Source organism: Acipenser ruthenus, chromosome 28 (genome assembly GCF_902713425.1).
Source record: "Acipenser ruthenus chromosome 28, fAciRut3.2 maternal haplotype, whole genome shotgun sequence".
Lineage (NCBI taxonomy): Eukaryota > Metazoa > Chordata > Actinopteri > Acipenseriformes > Acipenseridae > Acipenser > Acipenser ruthenus.
Window position 1 is genome coordinate 555,502 of NC_081216.1, and position 22,882 is coordinate 578,383.

The 22,882-nt window shown below is 41.2% G+C and overlaps 1 protein-coding gene across 8 annotated transcripts in view; it reads right to left on the reverse strand.

Moving 5' to 3' along the window:
- LOC117435007 (protein TANC2-like) overlaps positions 1 to 22,882 on the reverse strand; it is a 124,112-nt gene that overhangs the window by 41,166 nt on the left and 60,064 nt on the right. For 7 of the 8 annotated variants that reach the window (XM_059003360.1, XM_034057841.3, XM_059003359.1 and 4 more), the window contains 2 exons: positions 17,678 to 17,749; positions 16,424 to 16,591 (listed from right to left, as the gene is read on the reverse strand). In XM_059003360.1, coding sequence (XP_058859343.1) covers positions 16,424 to 16,591; positions 17,678 to 17,749 — 240 coding nt within the window. Of the gene's footprint in view, positions 1 to 10,441; positions 10,805 to 16,423; positions 16,592 to 17,677; positions 17,750 to 22,882 lie in introns of those variants that run through there. The other variant, XM_059003363.1, reaches the window with a different exon arrangement.

The window sequence follows — 22,882 nt, forward strand, 5'->3', positions numbered from 1 at the left end:
AACAGTATTCCTCCTATGCTTTGAACTTGCTGTTATTGCTCTGCATCGCACTGAAATACTCATTCTGAACTGAATGCATTGGCTTTATGCCAGCAAATAGGCAGTTTGTATTAAATCAGAATGCTCTCAGGATCTGTCATACTGAAATTGCAGGCTCTTGAAACTCAATACAGTTGAATTTGCTGGTGTCGACTTCCTAGGAAATAGCTTTTCAACAATATGCAGACTCAAAATTGAAATTTGAAAGCCCAGAAATGTACTGAATCTTTTTTTTTTTTTGCATGGAAAAGTACAGATTCGCATAATATGAACATTGCCAAGATTTCCATGGTTGAAAAAAAAAAAAAAATCTCATTTGAAATTCAGATGGGCCGATCGCAAGTCCTTCAGCTTTTAAAGAAAATAGCAGCTTTTAGTCAAACCTGCATAGAACAAAAAAGATAGGACTTGGACAGAAAAACGCAGAAACCGACACTGACAGGTTAGTACAGCACACAAGCTGTCAACAGCTACGCTTAAAAACATAGCAAAAAGAGTGAAGGCTAAACAGGAGCTTAGCTGCTTAACCTGTTATCAGCTGTACCCTTGCAGAGTTTAAATTCAGCGTTTGTCTTGCAATTTGAAAGCTAATGCTGATAGGACTGGTTCAGCAGAATAAGCAGGACATTACCAATCCAGCACCCTTCTGTAGGGAATACATCATTCTTAATGGACAAGTAAACACATGGGAACACACATTTAGGCTTGACCTCATACAATTAAACACAAAGAACTTTTTTAGTCCAGCATACAAAACTCCCACCACGTCACTGCCAGCGTCTGGTACAAAGCCCTATATTATCGTTGAGCCTTCTACCATACACCTGATTAAGATTTAACCATGGTATAAAAAAAAAAATCCTACAAACATTACATATCTTTCAACTGTATAATTGTATCTAAAACACCAACAAACACACTAATCCTGTTAGTAAAACAAAAGCTTGTTCCGGAAGGAGCCACCTGGATAACAAGGTTTAAAAACCAAAACAAATAAAGAGAATCAAATAGAAAAGAAACCACACACTGTTGTCTCTAACATAGTCAGTCCTATGGTGAAAGGGTTAGGGATGGAAAGACAAAACAAGTGCAAGAGCTCGTTAGCATCAGGAGCGTGCCTTGCAGAACAACAGGAGACCACAACAAAGCTGTCACCATGCTTACCGGGGCGGTATGCATCCAGGGGAGGAGGTGGAGGTGGTGGTGGTGGTGGTGGGGAAGGTTACTGAGCCAAGCTCAGACTCTGGTATTCAAGGGCTTTCTACAAACTTTGCCTTTCGTTGGGGGGGACTTGGAGAAAGAGACAGAGACAGACACACACACAGACAAGGAAAAGCGAAAGAGACAGGAGACAGGAGAGGACAGCACACAGAGAGAGAGAGAGAGAGAGAGAGAGAGAGAGAGAGGAGAGAGAGAGAGAGAGAGAGGAAAGAGAGAGATGCAGGGAACAGATTGAAACACTTAACTCCAAAAGGTAGACTGTGTCAGGCAGGGAGGCAAGCAGGCCAGGTGCTTGGTCAGGCCACAGCCATGGGATGAAACAGATAACAAGGCAGGGGTCATTCTGCCAGCACTGTCCACGGGACAAGGGGGTCTCAGGGGAGGGGTAGGGGGGGACGGGTCTTCTTTTAAAAGATTTCAAAAGACGATAAAGTGCCCCGTATTCATCTGACAACTTTGAAAATATCTGCTGGTAAGAATGCTTATACTTCAATCTGAAACTCTGTGGTTGTTTTTAATGTTGATTTTTATTGTGATAAATAAAAAAAATGCAACTATGCCAGATAAACAGTTTAGAAACTGTTAAAGAAGCTGCACTCTGATTTAAAAAAAAAAAATAATAATAATAATAATAATAATAATAATAATAATAATAATAATAATAATAATAAACAAAGTTTTACTCTCCTTTAAATCAAAAATAGTACTGACCACCAAAACTTACTTAAAAAAAAAAATCAAGTTGGTAATTGACCAATTTTGCCGTCAAAGATGAATCACTACTCGATGATACTCGATCTTTCTCCTAATTGTACATTTATCTTTCAACATGTCTGTCTAAAAGATCTTTGAGAGGGGTAACAGTTAAAGTTCTCACTTGATGAGTGAGAGAGAGGCCCCGTGAACAGTGCTGATTAGGGAACATTTGCAAATTAGAAATCAGAAAATGAAAGACAGACTTCCTTTAAACAGACAGGTAGATGTTTAACTGTAAAAGGCAAATGCTAGGGGATGGGGGAGAAAGTCTCTCAGTTGAAATGACAATTATTAAATATCTTTGACTTTTAATTAAAAATAAATTCAGTTTTGGTCAGAGGTGGCAAAATGGATTTTTTTGTAATAGTAATGCCTCATTTTTAAAATGAAATTTAAAAAAAAAAACACATGCACCCCTGCAGAAAAAGTAACAGTAACCCTACCACTCATAATACTACTGCTAAAAATAATGAAGGGGCATCTTTTAAAAGGGAATGAGTGAGAGGTGGGATTCCTGGATCAGGCCAGAAAATTGGCTCTTCTTCCCTTGTCTTTGACTCCCAAACATACATAGAAAACCTTGAACAATAAACTAGAAACGAGAATAAAAACTGTCCTGTAACCAGCAATCTGCAATTAGTGTTTCTAAGGACCCGAATTTCAAAAACACTTTGTTTAAATAAGTAGCCTCTCTTCATCAATTGCTTCTGTGGTTTAGCCCCTTAAGGTACACAAGGAACTGAGCGCTTGTTCAAAACGGTTTCTTCTTAAAATACATTTGAGAGCGACTCAAGTATCACGAGGAGGAAACTGACAATCTGGATGAGCAGATCCTACCTGGTCAGTACACTTTAAAACCTGTTTCGTGCACCTCGTTGCAAAATGAAGACAGTTTTAGCATCATGTTTATTTGTGATGCACAGATGTTCCTTGTAAACTGATGGATTTTTTTTTTTTTTTTCAATAGGTGCACAGATCCCAGATCCCAAGTCTAATATCTGTGCAGTGACTTGTGTGTCTAAAGTGTCGCGGTGACATTTTCTTTCAGGCTATTGGAATCTCTGAGGTCTGATTAATTCTATTTGTATTTAAATGGGATTCATTGACAGAAGGCCCTTTTCAATGAGACAGCCGCAGAATCGCGTAAACAGAAGTATTCAAGTAAAAAAAAAACAAAAAAAAAACTTTGGGGGCTGAAGGAATGCATGTCTTTGAATGCATGTGACTAGAATGCATTTTCCAGTGTCTATTTTGATCCTGAGCAAGTCACTTAACCTCCTTGTGCTCCGTCCTGCGGATGAGATGTTAAATCAATGTCCTACTGTATGTGACTCTGCATATAATGCACAGTTCACAGCCTACCTCTGTAAAGCGCTTTGTGATGGTGGTCCACTATGAAAGGCACTATATAAAAATAAAGATATTAATATTATTATTATTATTATTAATATTATTATTATTATTATAACGACACTGTACAGGCATATCCGTGTGTGTGTCGGTCTTGCATTTTCTGCAACATGTTATGTGTGACAACCATTACATTCAAAATGTGCATCCCTGCTTCACAATGCCAGCTTCCATGGTAATTAAACTCCATAGCAAGGCTTCCGGCTAGCATGCATGCCTGTTCTAACATCCGCTCTCTTCGTTCCATCGCTCATCTTTTATAAGGACAGCAATTCCAGTGCTGACATGCACGTGCGTATCTCGAAATCGCAACCAGCACTATACCGTTTGTTATTGCTATTAAACACAGTGGGAACAGCGTGTTCTGCAATGCCGTGTACCCGACAGGGAGCGTTCTGTTTGCAAGTGCCTCCATTTCTCTGGATCATTTATGGTGTCAGTTACCATGGTAGAGTCTATAAACAGACCACTCCATCCATAGTTTTAGCGTACCTGCGAATATGTAAATAGAGATCTCTTTGATCCATGGTACTGTAAGATCACTGCTTGCAGTGATGTCACAATACCATGGATCAAAAGAATGGTGAATACACCTCAGCTAAGAGAGGAACTAACATGGGCACGAACCACATCAAAAACCCTTTTGAAATTGAATTCTATTTACTGACTGTATTTATTTATTCCCGTTGACCATTACGTTAAGTGTTTAAGCCAATCTCAACGAAGCGGTCGCCTGTTTTTCTTCAAATAAGCAGCCTCAAACATTCAGTCCATTTTAAACTTTTTTTTTTTTTTTTTTTTAAATGACAAACCTTAAATTTGAATGCTGAATCTTTCATAAAACGCAGGAGAGAGGGTTAAGAAACAGACCTATCCGAAGTACAAAATTGCAGGACAGCCACCTGACTCGAGCTGGTTTTGCAGAGGGTTAGCACATCTCTCTCTCTCGCCCCCCACCCGCCACTCCCCACCTGCCTTCTCAACACTAGCAAGTGTTCTCAGAAAAGAGACCCAGGAATACGGGTGCTTGGAAATGCAGGTGCCCGTCAGATCTCTTTTTCCTACCCATTTAGCTCTTCAGAAGCCAACTGTATGGTCATCATTCGTTCTGTACATTTCAAAATCTGTTTTCTCATAGTTTGCAATGCTAAAAAAAAAAAAAAAAGTTGTGCATTCCAGAAAGACCATCCTCTATTATTACAAATACAAAGAAAGGGTAATACTTTCAGCAAGCATATTGACAAAGAAAATGATTGTGCGTCACTGGAAAGCCTCAAAATTAAGCAACGAGCAGGTTAGCACAAGGAAAATGAAAGCCTGGGATTGCCAAGGTCAAGATCCACAAAAAAAGAGAGAGAAAAAAAAAGTTGTCAGAGTAAAACGTAACATTTAGCAAACCTTCGTTCTTCAGGAAGGGTTTAAAATAACAGCAGCAGCCCTGACACAATGATGGATTGCTTAGGAACCTTCATGCAAATCTATTCTACTTATCAGCTTATGAATACAGAAAAAAACTTCAAAACCAATTTCAGAGGAAGAATCGCTTAATAAGACACATCAAGCTGACACCGCAAAAAATCCGATCCTTCAACTTCACAGAGGTCAGCCCCTGCCTTATGGTTTAGAGGCTGCAGTTCTGCTGTTTTTGCTCTGGGGTTTGACTGCAGGCAAGATGTGCTTATGTTACAGTACGGGTATCTGGAATTATAAACATGCAGTATCATTTCTTTCTCTGCTTATGAACTGTGCAAAATCTCATTTTCAGAAAACCACAAAAGCTTCTTAGGCAGATAACACTGTTAGCTCTGAGAAACACAAGGTACTTTACAAGACTAAAGCAGCTATAACTCAGCAGGCATCTGCAGCCTCTAGGTTCTAATACTAGTATTAGAAATGTTACTGTAGCCTGTCCAGTATGTGCTCTCTATATAGAAAGAAACAATCAAAGTATAACATAAAACTATATTAAGTCTCTATAGCTCCCCTCGATTCTAGTATAACAAACACAGCGGCTGTAAAATGACAGATTATCTGAATCTGGTGGCGTCTGTGACTGAAAGCTGCAGGACAAAAAAAAAAAAACAACACTCTTTCCTGATCCCTTAAAACACCTGCGCTACTTGCTGACTGTCCTGAAACCCACAGGCCCTTTCTGTACAGAGGAACACGTGCCACCCAATAAGAATGTGTGCAATCCACCGAGGCATGCTGCCTGGGGGTGAGCCAACAAACCCCCCCCCCCCACCCCCACCTTCCACACGACAGGGACGGGAGACCTCAATGACAGCTGGGACAGATTAACACAGCACTATTCAGAAATCAAGAAAGCACCACCATGCCAAAACAAAAAAATACCTCCTACACACCACTGTGGTGTTATTATTATTATTATTATTATTATTATTATTATTATTATTATTATTATTATTATTAGATAGTCGCTTTTATCCAAAGCAACTTAGAGACTTAGAGGGTGAATTCTGCATCACAACTGCTGCTGCTGAGTCACTTACAATAGGACCTCGTTTTTACGTCCCATCCGAAATACGAAGGAGGTTAAGTGACTTGCTCAGGGTCACACACAGTGAATCAGTGGCTGAGCTGGGATTGAACCTGGAACCTCCTGGTAACAAGCCCCTTTCTTTAACCACTGGACTACTAAGCCTCCTCAATTCAAGTAATGATCGCAAGCTGTAATGCCCAACACAGATGCACAGTATGGATTTGTACGAAGCACAAGGGATCTGGCTACTTAACAACCCTTTCTTATTTGATTGGTATTATTTAAACATAAACCTTTTTCCAAATTGTTCAGCCAACCCAGCCTCCTATAGGACATGCAAGCCTCATTTCATATATTTTTTTTCTTTATCTGGTTAGGTTAGTTAGAGACATGCTTTGCATAACAATGCAATACAACTTTAGACAAAAAACAGAGACAAGATTGCACAATACAACCAGACAGCCTCAGAGAGCTTTGATGAGAAGCGCTTTTTCAAAGCGAGGATTGCTTTGTTCTCCATTAAGAATGAAGCTCTTTGCTTTATGTGAACCCTATCTGAAGCACACAGGACCAGCGGAACAATATGCAGTCAACAGAATGAATTCTCTTTGTAAGATTGCAATACGCCTTACGCAAGGTGGTGTTGATTGTCTTGTGTTTGAAACAATGGACTGAGGCGCAGAATATCCTGGGGCCACTGTGTTACTATAGAGGGTACGGCTGCCACAGTTACAATGTGCACTGCAGTAACATGTAGTTACAAAACCACAGAGAGATCCTGTACAATCTGGGCAACATCTTCCAGTGTTTGTATAATAGAGGGCTGGTATACTTGAATAACCTTTTCAAGTAAAAAAAAAATAATAATAATAATAATAATAATAATTTAGTGTCTGACGTGCTGGCGAAACTGAAATGTGTAGGCTACTAAATATTAGCACTTTCTGAACACTTAAAAGTCAAGGGTGATTTTCAGTAAAATATTAGATAGGTCTAAGGTCTATAATTGAAACTAAAATACACACATGAATATGCAAGGGATTACCTGATAGGTGTATGTGCAAGATAAGTATAGAGTGACATTTTAGTGGGTCATGCACGGGGGCACCCTTCTGTTGGCCACATTGTTTGACCTGCCTTGACACAGGGTTGACCCTGCTGCGGTATTTAAAGAAACAAGTCCTGAGAGACAGGTGGGCTCCTGCTTCCGTCAATCACTGTGCAGATTCGCTGTGATGAGCTACCTAGTACAAGATATCAGACCTGGCGTCTGGTCCCTGTCTCAGCTCTGGGTTCGGGTTAAACATGCACTGCACAGCGTGGGGAACCAGGAATACTGCAACGCTAAATCATTCTCCACATAGCTGTGCTACGGGTTTTGAATCTAAATGCCATTGGACTGCAAGCTCAAGAGAGGCTAGTATGACATCATGAGCTTGGCATAGAATGTAACCAAGCCCATTTTGCCTTCAAGCAATCAGTGAATGAGCGTTTAAACATATTATTATTACTAGTTAGTCATTTAGCAGGCGCTTTTATCCATAGAGACGAGGAGATGAACTATGCATCACAACTGCTGCTGCAGAGTCACTTACAACAGGACCTCGATACAACAGGATGTCTCATCCGAAGGGCAGATCACAAGGTTAAGTGACTGGCTCAGGGTCACGCACAGTGAGTCAGTGACAAGCCCCTTTCTGAAACCACTGGACCACCAAGCCTGCCTAACGGCTTAAAAAGGCATTTGCGGAAATGTATGTCAATTTGACTTCTTGCTATATTCTCCAGCAAAGTAAGCACTTAATACTGCACTGAAGAGAGTCAGCCCCAACACTCACTCAAGTATTGTTACAGAGTATAGCTGGTAGTTTCTTATAGCGTCAGACAAAGGGTTACTTCAATTAAACTGTAAAGAAACTGGCAGCAAGAACTGCACAGCGAATATCCTTGCAAAACGAGCAAACTACCGAGTAGAGCCCATTGGAATATGTTGGAAAGGCAGAAACAGATCCTAGTATATCACACTTCAGTATAGAGATCGTAACAGGGGCAGATGCATTCGCCTTGAAAGACTGCATCCATGCAACACTGAGCAAATGTGTTTGGCTTCCTCGAATAAAAAACAATTATTAGTATATTCCAAATGCATCACAGAGTAATTACAGATCTTGTTATAGCGGGAGTGCGGGCAACGGGTCCAAGGCTGTAATGTAATACATCAAGCTGACTGGCTTTAGAGCTGTCGTTGCCCTGTGCATTGAACTGCACCGCTCTTAATAGTACTGACAAGCAAGCATGTTGTATATGCTAATATTAGGATCATTTGAAACATGGAGCAAAATTACATATTGGGTATTCATAAGGGTTATCATATCAGTTACTGGATACTTGGAGTAATGAAAAGCCAGAAGCCAATCTAAGAAAAAAGTCAAGGGCTGTTTATCGTTGCATTATAATGCATGGGTCATTATAGTTCATTAACCTGCACCAGACTGCAGCTGTATTTAGGATGTATGCGTTCACACACAGAAAAGCCCTAACCTCTAAACACACCTTAATAGGCTCGGTTGGCTGTGAATTATTTAAAAATATATATATAGACTGATCAAAGGGTTATATAATAATTCGACTGGGCTGGCAATGCACCAATTATGGTAATCACTCTCATAATTGTGTGTTCCATTGAGTATACACAAACCTGGGACAAATATATTTATAATTGAGATTTCATTTATAAATATCAATATATTTCAAGATTTTGTCCGCACTCAAATATTTGAAAACAGTTTAATATAAAACTAATGAGTTCATATAAAACTGTGCTATGTTTCACATTGTTGTAACACATTTATAAATATGTTTGAAAAACGCAGAAATCGTAATATTTGATTATTTATAAAATATTCACAAATAACATTATTTGAAATATTGAATTAATTATCAAATAAATTTGAAATATTTACATAAAATCAATGTTTATCCCCGGTCTGCTGTGATCTCAAGTCCACTGGGTTCATGAATAGGAGAAGCTCTTACAGCAGTTTGAACACTCAGTACCAGGCAGTGTCAAAGCTCCTTCAATAGAAAGAAAGCCACCACTGATGGGTAAATGAAGGTCACAAAAACATAATATTCTGTTTTTTTCTAAAATGATGATGCTGAAGCACGAGAATGCCCCCGTTTTCTGTCTTGGATATTTGCCGAAAAAAAAACAAATTTACATTACATTTGTAGGATTCCTTTTCTCTTTTACAATCTGTGTTGCACCTGGACCCAACTCATAAGTTTTACTGTATAACCTTTCCACTGCAGACAAGTGACGCAGGTTATATAATGAATACAATTGAAATGCATTAAAAAAAAAAAAGAATTAAAAACCACGGCTGTACCTGGACCTAAACAAACACAAAATAATGTACAACTATATATAAAAAACATTGCCTCCGTCAGTCAGCTCAGGCTATTCTTTAAGTGCACAAAAACACAGACCGACATTCGGTCAAGAAGATGAAACATGCTTCAGCAATGCCGGCACAGGTTTAACAGACTGATGCTAGTAAAATGTCACAGTTATTGAGGTACAGCTTCCTGTGCGTGTCAATAACAGGGCTACAATGAACTGACCCCCCCAACCATCGTTCAATTTGCAAAGATAAATCATTTCTGTACTGTAACTTCAGTTATTCTTAAGGTTTCTAACAGGGAACCTCCCCGATTAGGTAAGAAAGGAATACCTGTACTGTATAGATCACTTTTGCTGCCACTGTATACAGAGAGACGCCTGCATGCATACACAACACTAACCACCTGCGCAAGTCCAGACACCCACTGGAACACAGGCACACATCCAATCCCCAATAATAACAGCATTGCATAAACACGCCAGTAACTGCAGGATTGGTTTTCTATATACAAAAATCTAACCCTCTAGAGGAGGACTGCATTTTTGCTTCCCCACTAGTCTTATATTTCCCTTACTTGGGGGGAAAAAAGCACCTCAGTTAAACAGTAACACACACTCGCACAGGGCTGGTGCTATGCATGCTGTATATACACCCACACCCACAAAACTGGCATACGCTTATTACGGCTCCCACATGCTACTGTAATGCGAGGCAAGCCATTCTCTCTTTGCATTCCTCTCTTATTTGCCTCAACAAAAAAAAAAAGTCTCCAGTCCTCATACGGTATCTCCTCAACGCCCCCATGAGTCCACTTTATTACAATATCATCTTCACGGTGCTCGCCTGTCGTCCGTCACAGTACTGTATCTAATCTCTCTCCACCCAAAATACAGCTTGATCTTGTAAGCAGGCCTTACTGCATTGCACTACAGGAAGAAACATTCCCTTAGCTGGTGCTTAAAAAAAAAAAAAAAAAAAAAAAAAATCTGCCTTTATCGACTAAACCCCTTTCAGGTCCACCTACCACTCTTGCAGAGGACATCTTCCCATTTAAAATGACAGATACAGCGTGTACCTATAATCAGGCAATTATCAGACAGCAGCTCACCGTTCTCATACCAGACTACACATTCCGCGGGACTCTGATACGACCCCAGTTGCTCCCCATCTCCTTCCAGTAAGCTGAGCAGTTCCTCAGGCCTGAAAGATGACCAGTTCATTAATAAAATCCCCCCCAAAAATCAGGTAATGCACAAATACAAGGGAGCGAGCGAGCGAGCGAGCGAGCAAGCGAGAGAGATTGAAAACTAATGAGCAGAGTTGCTGTTGTCGACCCGGTTGGCTGGCACGGTCGCAGACGTGCTTCTATGGACTGTCATCCTGCCGTCGGAGTGAGAGAATTGCAACCTGGAACAGGTTGATAATGGTGCAGAACCACACCGTAAATGATTCAGCGCTGTTCTCTGTTTCTCCCTCCCTCTCCCTCTTTTTAACATTCAGTGGCAATATATGAACAAGCCCAGGTCTACATCGGATGACTGGTGCAGTGCTGCTGTTGTCATGGAAACCGGGGGAGGGAGGGAGGAGGAGGAAGAAAAAAAAAAAAAAAAGGAGCAGAGGGATTAAAAAGAGACACTGTTGCAGATCCTGGCAATGATTTCTCTGAATAAAAATGATCATACCCATGAAGAAGCCGTGAAGGTTTTCCCCGAGTGAGTGAAGATACACAGCCTCAACTGTCCATTATCTGGGTGTCAGACTGATAGGAAGAAAAACAGAACCCCCTCCCATCTTCCTCCACACTGTCTTTGCCTTTCATTTGTAGAAGCTCCAATAGCTTCCAGTAGAATTATATATATTATTATTATTATTTATTTCTTAGCAGATGCCCTTATCCAGGGCGACTTAAAATTGTCACAAGATATCACATTATTTTTACATACAATTACCCATTTATACAGTTGGGTTTTTACTGGAGCAATCTAGGTAAAGTACCTCGCTCAAGGGTACAGCAGCAGTGTCCCCCACCTGGGATTGAACCCACAACCCTCTGGTCAAGAGGCCAGAGCCCTAGCAGATTCAGGCAATGGTGTAGTATTGAATCTGCATGGATAGCTCACATAATTAAATACTGTTGCCCTTCTGTTGGTAAGCTACTTCCGGCAGGGCAAGATCCTACCGTCATAGCCAAGGCCTGTGCTGCGGGTACGAGTGCATTACTGCTCAACATTGCCTCCACGTTCACAACAGCATCCTCTGTGACCAACGCTACTCCGCTAGCATTGTAATAAAGTACTATGGAAGCATGGCAATGCTTATTCAAGCACAGTTAAATAAAACACGGTGATAATTAACTCCTAGTCAGTTATCAAAAATTAAAAGACTAATTTAACTAACAGACAGTCAGAAACAATTACAGGCTAATGGGTAGGAGGAGGGGAGAACACATATTTAGCTTGCTTTTCTCTCAAACAGAATTGTAATCTCTATACGACATCTTTTATTATTGCGTTTTATTAGTTCTTTTGCTTTGGGCTACATATTTGTTGCTCTGTGACACGTACGTGATTTAACTGAATTACTAAAATACCTTCAAACTTGGTAAGGATATTAGATAACAGAAAGGTGCTTAGAAAATTGTGTATTAATATTGTCGGAGCATGAAAGCGTTCCACTGACAACAGTGTGAGCTGTGGAGATGCCAGTACGTCATGCATCTGAAATGTCACCCCTAATACAGACATTAAGTTCAATGCACAGGTCAATGACCCTAAAGCCAGTAGTTAGTTTGATGTATTGGTATGGCAATACATCTGCAAAGTCATTACCCACTCTAAGTGGAAGCTATGTAATTACTGTGTAGCGTATTTGAAATTATTTTATATATCTCCTTATAAGTGATAGTAGGTCTATTCAGCAAGACACACAAAAGCAATGGTACAATCTTACCATTAGGTGTCACTGTTTGCTATGTGCAAATCCAATTTAAAAGTAAATGAAAATTTCAAATGCTTTTACCCTAGTCATATGGGAGAGGGACAGAAAAAACTGGTACGATATTTAGCATGACATCTACAGAATCTACAGAAAAAAAGACATTACCGTAAATGTTTTTGCATTACTTGCAGATTCACAGAGAAATTTCGCTTTTCATTTGTTTTGTATTTTATTTTTTACCTTATCATTATTATTTATTTCTTAGCAGACGCCCTTATCCAGGGCGACTTACAATTGTTACAAGATGAAACATTGTACATTATTTCACCTTATACAGATATCACATTATTTTTTACATACAATTACCCATTTATACAGTTGGGTTTTTACTGGAGCAATCTAGGTAAAGTACCTTGCTCAAGGGTACAACAGCAGTGTCCCCCACTGGGGATTGAACCCACAACCCTCCAGTCAAGAGTCCAGAGCCCTAACCACTACTCCACACTGCTGCCCGGTAGCCGGACATCGCTTGATAGGCTGTGTGGTATATAAGACCTGGAGCAGTCCACTGTAACAGAGGCAGACAAGCTTCAAGAGTCTGAAAGGGCTTGAGTCCTTGGAAACTACTGCATAAATCAAAGAACAGAAGTGTTTCCCATATTAAGAAACCAAAAGATGGAAAAAAGGACGGGGCCAATCAAGCTAGTAGTAAAACTGGGAATGGGTGACACTGCTATGCAAAAGGAGTCTTACTTCCACCCCTGAGAAACTATGATATAGGTGAATGACGAAAAATGTCTACAGAGGATTGAGACATCTGACATCAATATGAATAAATCGCCCTATGCACTGAGCACACATGGTTACCTAATAAAGTGGCCACCCTCTGTAGGTAATTCCACAGAACCATCCAGGAATGACAACAATGAGCAAAATGCTGTAAAAAGGATTACATGCAGTGCACTACTGATCCGACCGTGTGCTTGGGGAACTGGTACCGCTCTGCAAAGCGCTATAAATAAATAGAAACCCCTGGCTCCACACTCTCTGGTTATTTTACTAAATGAAATGTTGCCTTTTCTGACACCAGCGGGGACCGATGTAGCCGATCAGGGGGCGACAGCAACAATCTGCATGCAAAGAATCATTGATCTTCCCAAAAGGTCATCCTTCGCACTGTTTAATGAGAAAACTAAATAAGAAAAATGCACTCTTCGGTGCCCGTTGCCAAGACAAAGCGATCACAAAGGTAATGCAATACGACACAAAAACAATAACCAGTTGCCGGTGCTGAAACCATTTCTAGTGTGGGATGTTCCGAAACAACGGGTAAACATGAATTAAGCAGTAGCTTTAAAAGCACATTTCCATGAAAACGTACCATCATTAACATCAGAAGAATGGCTCTTTGATTTGATTAAACGCCCATGTATTTGGACTGGTAGCCATTGGCGGTAGTTAAATCACGTAACAAACGTACCACTGTTATGAAATGCAGTAAAAGTCTCCCTTTTACTACAGATAGAAATGGATGGTGTTGAAGATGCTAGGTTCTATTTTAGTGACCTGAAAGTCCACAACACTGCAACCCTTTACTCAGGTTTAATCCTGCTGCTGTTTACCCCCCAGGGGTGATTTGCTGAAGCTCGTATTAGCAAGGTCTTGGTTTTTGCACAGCTGCACACAACCCTAGTGCTGGGCAGGCTGGAGCTCTGCTCGGCTGAGCGATATCTCCCCCTCCAGGTTCTTCTATAATCCAGTGGAGCAGGTGGGTGGCGAGGATCTGTCAAGAGAGGGGGCCGAGTATGGGAGCTGGGAGGAGATACACCTCATCTTGCTGGTGCAGGGAGGCAGGCAGGCAGGCAGGGGCCAGAGGAGCAGCTGCATTTATATCTAACCCTGGCTGTGTGGGCTCAGCCGCAGAGTTTATTTATCACTGGCTCTGAATGTGTCCTTCTGTGCTTTGTGTTGATGCACTGTAGGCTAGTACACGTATGCAAGGGATTTTGATTCAGCGGAATAGAACGCAAACTGTAATCATGATATCAGCAATTTAAAACGTGATGAGAACAAGGATTTCACAAGATGATGTTTACATCATGAAATAACCCAATGAAAGGGATTAACATTCCCCTGGACTACTCTAAAGGGGGTGTAGGTGCAACCACACATGGAACAACAAAACCTGAAAATTAAAATACCTTAACTGTGTATGCACACGTTTTTCCTGATCAATAAATAAAATACAATTCCTCCCCTCTGATTAACTGCAGATAATCCCATATGCACCATGCATTTCTAATTCAATACACATCTAATGACAAATCTCAGGGATAGAAATAAGACTCCCATTGCATAGCAGTTTCACCCATTCCAGGTTTTACCACGAGCTTGATTAGCCACAGCATAAATCGGCAACAAGCTCAGGTGTGTCTCATTAAACTCAAAGTAAAATCCTAAGTGGATCAAACTGCTATGCAACGGGAGTCTTATTTCGATCCCAGAATCTAGGATACAAAACGTGACCTTCAAAAAGGTAAATGTTTCCACTACATTGCAGACCCTGCTCTCCGAGTAGATAATTCTAATATCCTGGGCCATGGCTGATTAGACACAGTAAGTGTCCTACTCTCTGGGAGCTGGGTCGGAGTGCAGTGTGTTTACACAGGGAGCTGTGAGGTGTGAAATCAGAGCGGGTAGATGGCCTCGCCCTTGCCAAGGTCACTCTGAAGTTTCATACCCGCAGGAGCTGAGGAGAGGTGCTCAAAAAAGACACTTGACACAGCAGTAAATACCAAAATAAAAATAAAAAAAATACTGCATACAATTCCTGCTCTGTACTGCATTAAAAAGTTACTGTGTTCGAACTACAGCAATATACTGCATTGTGCTTGCTACTGAGCCTTATACATCAAAATATACTAAAGTGTATTTCTAATATGATAAAAGCACATTGAATACAATTATTAGGGGTGACACTGCATGGTCACAATACCTATATCTAGAGTGATGGCTACAAGTTTTGCATCCCCCTCTATATAGAATGAACTAATTTGGCTTCATAGAGTCGAATGAAACCTGCTGAATAATGTTACGTTAACATGTTGAATTACAGACCGCTTTGTAGTTTTTCCATATACTTAACAATTATGTCTCAATCGTAAAATTCCAGGTGATGAAAAACTTTTGGTCATAGCTGTATATTATCAATATCTATACGGTTTAAAAAATTAAATTTTAAAAAATCCTGCAGGTTTTTATACATTCAAATAAAAAATACAGTTTTGTTTTAAACAACAAAGAATAAAAGACCAGGCAAAGTAAAACACAGAATTAACCACATCTTTCTTTCCTTTATTGTATTCAAACCACAACGTAATTCAATCCTTTTCCTTAAAAAATTCCACATTTTCCAAGAACCCCAGGCTGTAAAAGCTGGTGCCAATGCAGCTCTCCTAATAAGAGGTGGAACAAGGCCAACTTGTCAGCATTCAGTTTCCCTTTCCATTGAAATGCTTCTGGTTCTTTTCCATAACCTACAGTAACTGCTGGCATGCTAGAAGCACACCATTAGACAACATCTTTACAAAAGACAGAAGGAGTCCTTCAAAACATGCTCACAGAGGAGTGGCAACAGATTCTGACCATCAGGAAAAGGGTTAAAGCAAACAGAACAGGACGCTAGCTCCCCCTAGCTGTTACTCAAGGAAGCACAGGAGCTTATTGAGGAGACTGACCTCACAGATTAGCAGGGGTACTTCTGCAGCGGGGAAAATCTACAGAACAGAGCAGCCATGCTTTTTTTTATTATTTATTATGATTATGATACAATTATACTAAAGACATTAAATACATTAAGACTTTTGTCATCAAAGATATTGGCATGCCTTTAGACCTTTGCCTTGCCTTGGAACAGGGGTGTCCAATGAATCCCGGGTCCTGGAGGGCCGATCCACTCCAGGTTTAACAGGTAAAATGAGATAATTACCCACTTCAGGGTCTGGATTGCAGGTTTAAGTGGTTCAATAAAACAATTCAGAACAGGGTTGGAGCAAAAACCAGGAGCCGAAACGCAGGCACCCCAAATGAGAAGAACGAGAAACACAGCTTCTGAGACCAGCAATGGTGTCCTGTATGTAGGAAAGCGGGTTACCTGTGAGTTTCTTCATGGGCTGGAGCCTGACGCTGATGGCCTGGTGGGCGAGGAGGGGGGAGGAAGGCAGCGACCTGGACATGCCCTCCGTGATGCGGATATGCTGCATGCCTTCGGGCAGCGCGCAGTCTCCTTCAAACGCACAGTCACTCTCTGTCGAGCTGCCACCTGCGAAAACACAACACCGTTCATGCAAAACACACACAAAACACAGTGCCTTCTCATGCTCGTCGCTTAATCCAGGGGTGGAAATAAGACTCCCATTGCATAGCTGTTTCATTCAATCCTTGGCTAGGACACACCTGAGCTTGTTACCTATACACGCTCACAGAGGGGCTACTCAAACTTGTATTAAAACCTTGAATGAGTGAAGCTGCTATGCATTAGGAGTCTTATTTCCATCTCTGTCATTCTTTTCTGTCTACACTTCACCCACTTAGGATAAACCATATATGAAATCTTTGTGCATTAGGTGCCTTGATAGAGGGGTCTTGTCATTTTTAATACATTTAATTCGGAAGCTATTTCTAGCAGCTTTAGTGACAGCATCAAGGAAATAGGAAGTACTAACACAATATATATATGTACTCCATTTGCACCACAGTATGGTGTGTGTGGGCGCTGCACCGTTAGCGAATAGAGATCACATCTTCTTTCTGAGGTGCAAAATGTAGGCCACGTCTGCTTTGTGGGTGTTTGGCAGTCAGCACTGAAGATTACAATACTGCCTGGTATAAATATCTTCAAAAGTAAAAGGAACAGTACACCAAAAAACTCAGCTTCTAGGGAAAAAGAGGTTGCCAGGGTGTGGGGAGAGACTTGTCATTGCTACGGATGCAGTAAAAATGTTGGGCAGATTCAAATTCGCTTTATGTTATTAATGTATTTTTAAACCAAAGAATATAGGATAAAAATAGGTTTGAAGTCATGCATACATGCCTTGTGTGCATCCATGTATGTATTCTCAATAATAATGTGTGTATGTATGTACGTACATACCTGTGCAGATCACAGTGTGCACAAATACATTTTATTGGTGTTCCAATACTTGGATATATTCATGCATTTGTGTATATATAGCATCTATCAATCTATTAAAATGTTTTCCCTGTCTTTTTTTAAGAATAACTCGGGGCATCCCTACAGCTCTGTGGGACACCAATACTCTCACTGCCTGGCTCCTGGTCCCAGCCTTGGGCATTCAGCAAACCCCAAACCCCTGCCACAGCAGAACAGTAAAGGAATGGCACTTACCTTGCCCGGTGCAGTTGAGTCGAGAATCTACATTAGCCAGCCTGTGCTCTGCGGAGTCCTCGTTCCCACCATCTGCGGAGAAGGAGGTGGAGAGAGAGCAGAAGGAGCGTGAGTGGGGGACCCTCAAGACCTCGCCACCCTCTATCTGGCACACAAGCAGACAGACCACCTCTCGGTCTGCCACCCACTGCTTCGTGGGCAAGACGCCCAGCAGACTGGCCAGGCAGAGCTGCGTGGGGCTGCCCCGACCCTCCCACTTCACCCTCCCCAGCCCGTGACCTTTGTCCAGAAGCCTGTCCACACTGCTCTTGTGTCTCCTCCACATAGTAGAGCTAATTGGTAGAACTGTACTGCTGTATTAATACCAAGGTAACTAACAGTAGGAATAATCTTATGCTGTGTCCAACCGGGGGTGGGGGGGGGGGGAGAAGTTGGCAAATGCAAAGTGCACTGACGTAGGGCAGCCAGCTGTCGTTTGCAGAACTGACATTATTTACACAAGACACCATTGATCTGCTGGTACAGAATTAGCAACAATAGATACAGGGAGTCGATGCCTTGCGCTCTGAATACCCTGGGCTCCGTGATGTCACAGAGGACGAGCAAGACTTGTGGTGTTTACTATCGGAGAGGCTGTGCATTGCTCTCAGCAAAACCAAGAAAGAACATCGCAGCGCAGCCTGTGCCGAAACAAGTGAAGAAACGGCTGCTTGGGTTTGTGACGATTGCTGCTTTTCTTAGACTCTGTGCAGACCAGCGATCCACACAAACTCAAGCAGCTGTTTCTTCACTTGTTTCACTTGGAATGGTAAATTAACCTGATCCACACCAGTGACCCTCACCGGTGGAGAGCTCAATCGAAATAATCAAATAAAATCGGGGGCTAATGCTGGAATTAGCATAAAAATCCAGAGCCTATGGGATTTCAAAGGAAGTAGATGATTTTTAAATAAAAATACAGTTACATTTTTTGCAGCAGCAGCAAACTTTCCATATTGAAAGGGTTACAAAAAATGAATTAAAAAAAGGTTGAAAGCACACCAGCGTCAGTAACAACACTCTGACTGGCAATCTAAATTACTCTCGACAAGCCATGTAAAATAACTCCTTTTGAAATGCATTCTGACAGACGGCTCGCTGACGATTTGAACACAGTGTACTGTATCTTTATAGCTGGGTACTTGCTGTTATTCCGGGCTGCTTTTTGTCCCCTTTGTGAGGTTTTCTCATTTGATGTGCTGTATCATCTGCAGCTCAACGCTTTGACTATCTGTCAGAAAAGCAGCAAGAAAAATGAAGACTAGATTCCTTTACAAAACTTGACATGGATGGCTCAGAAAAAGGAAGCGAGACACTTACCATCGGCTTTGCGTCTGGGTTTTGAATCAGGTTTAGGTTGCAAGTGAGTCGGATTCAAGACAGATTGAACCCACGGTCACAGACACAGTATGAAGGCTAGCACATTACCTGACTGCACTGCCCATTATTATTATTATTATTATTATTATTATTATTATTATTATTATTATTATTATTAATTAGTCCTTTAGCAGACACTTTTATCCAAAGCGACTTAGAGACTAGGGGGTGAACTATGCATCACAACTGCTGCTGCAGAGTCACTTCCAATAGGACCTCGTTTGTTTTACGTCTCATCCAAATGACGGAGCCCAAGGAGGTTAAGTGACTTGCTCAGGGTCAGGAACAAACCCCTTTCTTTAACCACTGGACCACCAAGCCTCCTACCTAATGATACCATTTGTCTCATTATTTTAAATAGCCTAAGTTTTTTTTTTTTTTGTATTTTTTGTATTCATATTATCCAGAGATGATCTGTACTGATTTCATAGTGATTTATACAGCAAGGACACCAGACCTCATACGTTCACTGCAACTCTACAGCAGGATTAAAATATTGCAACAGAGATAAACCCAAACTGCTTTAACTCAAACGGATACCGAAGGCACTCAGAGCAAGAGCACAGCTGCAGTGTCTGCTTGCTACATTCTTGCATGAAGTAAGAACAAAGAATATAAAACACACTTGTTGACAGTCCAGGGGTAGTTTTCGCTGTAAGGAGATTGTACGTTTTATCCGCCATTGCAAATATTTTACAAAAATCTACTTTACAATGTATTTCTGTGTGGACCAGGAGATCCCCCGGTTCAAATCCCGGCTCACTCACTGACTCGCTGTGTGTGACCCTGAGCAAGTCACTTAACCTCCTTGTGCTCCGTCTTTCGGGTGAGACGTAGTTGTAAGTGACTCTGCAGCTGATGCATAGTTCACACACCCTAGTCTCTGTAAGTCGCCTTGGATAAAGGCGTCTGCTAAATAAACTAATAATAATAATAATAATAATAATAATAATAATAATAATAATAATAATAATAATAATAATAATAATAATAATAATAAACAGATATCAGAAAAATATTAAAAATACATATATATGTACCTATTGTATCTATGCTTTAAGTGTTGCTTATACAACTGTGAGTTAGTGCTGTCAGTCAACTGCAACCAATTACTTCAATAGCCTGCATTGAGAAAGCAGCATTGGGCACAGAGATTCACTGCCTGGGGATTGAAAATGCACAGCAGTAAGCAGGCAAGCAAGCAAGCAGGTCCTGCAAGGGCAGCAGTGGCAAAGTCTACTTGCACAATGTACTTTACAGTGCTGCTACATTATCTGTATCAAGCCAGGCAATTGCACTTATTACAACATCAGGTTCAACTGCTGGAAAGCACTTGGATTGCCTGAAGGGACAGCTGCTGTGTGGCAAAAATACTGCAAATAGTCATACAGTATTTGAAAACAGGTGTAGAGAAGATGGGAGCTCTCAAGAGAGTACTTTGCCGCACTGGCGTCTATAGGTTTGAGCGCTGTGCTGAAGCAGCTCGATGCATCGGATATTCCTCTCTATTTTTAGTTATGAAAACACTTGGATCCTCCCAATGTATAAACAAAGCAGGGGTCGCCTCCCCACGCTGCAAGCAGGCCTCGAGAAAGGGATTATTTAAAGCCTCCCATTGCATAGCAGTTGGAGTTTTTAGAGCCAGCTTGCTGTATTTAGACACACTTTGCATCTTTAGTATAGGCAACTGTTCAAGCCTTAGGCTGGTGCAGGAGCAGCCCACCCCACACTGATCCAAAACCATGTTGGAAATGGTGGAGTGGAATACCAAGCAGAGACTTCCAAAAACATTTCACTTGTAACCTAAGGGGAATCAAACCCTACGGCAGCTTTGTCCAATGTTATCTGCTCTTGTGCAGCAGAACCATTGTTGTACACAACTAATGCATTGGCATTAAAGATCATGTTAAGGATTAACCTATTTTCAAAAACAAAAAGTTAAGATCACCAAAGCTACCACGGGGAAAATGTCTGCACTAAAAAGTGATGTGCTTTCATTGGCAAAATGGTATTTTCTTGCCCCACCCCACCCCCAACAATACAGCTCTACTATGAAATCAAGGATCATAATTATTACTGGCATCAGCATACTGTACTCTACTCTGTCATTACAATATATACGTGCCCTCCTAGTTCCCTTGCCTGATGGAAGTTCATTCACAAACTAACACAATGAATGCGCTTTTCCGCTAAAATAAGCTTCTAATTAAGTGCTAACAAGTCCAGTTCCCACACGTTAACTTGGTTACTATTTTATGATGCTATTAAAAGGCTTGTTTTAATACCCTGCAGGATGTGGGGTAGGTATCCTGCCAGCTGAACAATGGGCTAGCCAAAGCCCTGGAGCCCAGACCCCAATACACAACCAGCTGGAGATCACAAGCATTCTCTTAACATAAAATAAAAACTCAATAAATCACTTTTTGGCGCAAGCTGAATTATTTTTGCAATCCAGTCTTTGAGAATTCGAGAATCAATAACCATCGAAGGTACTAGTTTCCCTGGTCCCGTTTCCAAGTACACTTTCTAAACATTCGAGTATGAAATCTCTGCGAAACGAATTGCGAGTGCCGCATGAAGTGATTATTTCGATCATTCGGATCGAGCCCTCCACAGAAATCAGGTAAGGGTCATTGGTGTCGATCGGGGGCTGATTTAACATTCAGAGGGAAAGAAGTGGAGAACAAGCAGCGTGGGTTTGTCAGGCTTTGCTTAGACTCTGTGGAGAACAGCGATCCACACAAACCCAAGCAGCTGTTTCTTCACTTGGATCGGTAATTTAGACCCTCTCTAGAGGAGAGCATGGATCCTAATAATTGATTCATGCAGCACTACAAATTGCTATAAAAAAAATAAATAAATAAAGTTTGGGTTTTCCCATTAAAGGATATTGCCTTGATATGTGTGCGCTGTATTATAGCCATCTGCGTTTCACCAAAAAAAAAAAAAAAAGAAAAAAAGAAAAAATGGTTTAAATGCCAGCAAGCACACCTATTAAAATGGGCTGTCTTCCCCTATTTCTTACTTCTTGTTCCAGGTCATAGTTTCTCAGTTTGAGGCAGCCAGGTTTGTAATAGGCTGCTGAAAGATGGCTTGGCCCTGCCAGCTCCATACTTAAACAACAAAGACACACACACATACACACACACACACACACACAGATTTTCTCACACACACACACACACACACACACACACCACACCGTCTGCCAAGAGAGTTCAATGCTCACACATGTGGTTCTCGTCGTCTGTAGGGGGGGGGGGGGGGGGGGGGCCCATATAAAAACAGGGAGGCAATACCGGCTTGGATTTGTATTTGCAATCAATTCACATACAAAACATCAAATTCAATTGCAGTAAAAAAAAAAAAAAAGGTAAAAATTCAGACAAAAACTCACCCACAAGCCAAAAATATGCATACTGTACATAAATATATAGATATAGACAATCAAACACAAATGACTTTGGAAAATTCAGAAGGGTTACAGAGCACTACATTTATGACATCATTCATAAGGTTGTGCACCACAGTTAGGAAGAACAGTACTTGTTCCAAGTTCCTATGCGACACTGTTGGATGTTGAAAGGGTTTTGAGATGCTGTGTGTTTCCATCAGCAGCCATCACAGGAAGATCAAACTGAATTGGGGCCCCGTTTAAGATTATGGCTCGCTGTCAGAAACCTGTTTCTCCTCCGGCTCTCTCATGTACCTAATGACTACGTTTCAGGCCACTGCAGGGCACACCAGAGGAGATCTGAGGTTTGATACAGCAAAGCGGCCTCAAAC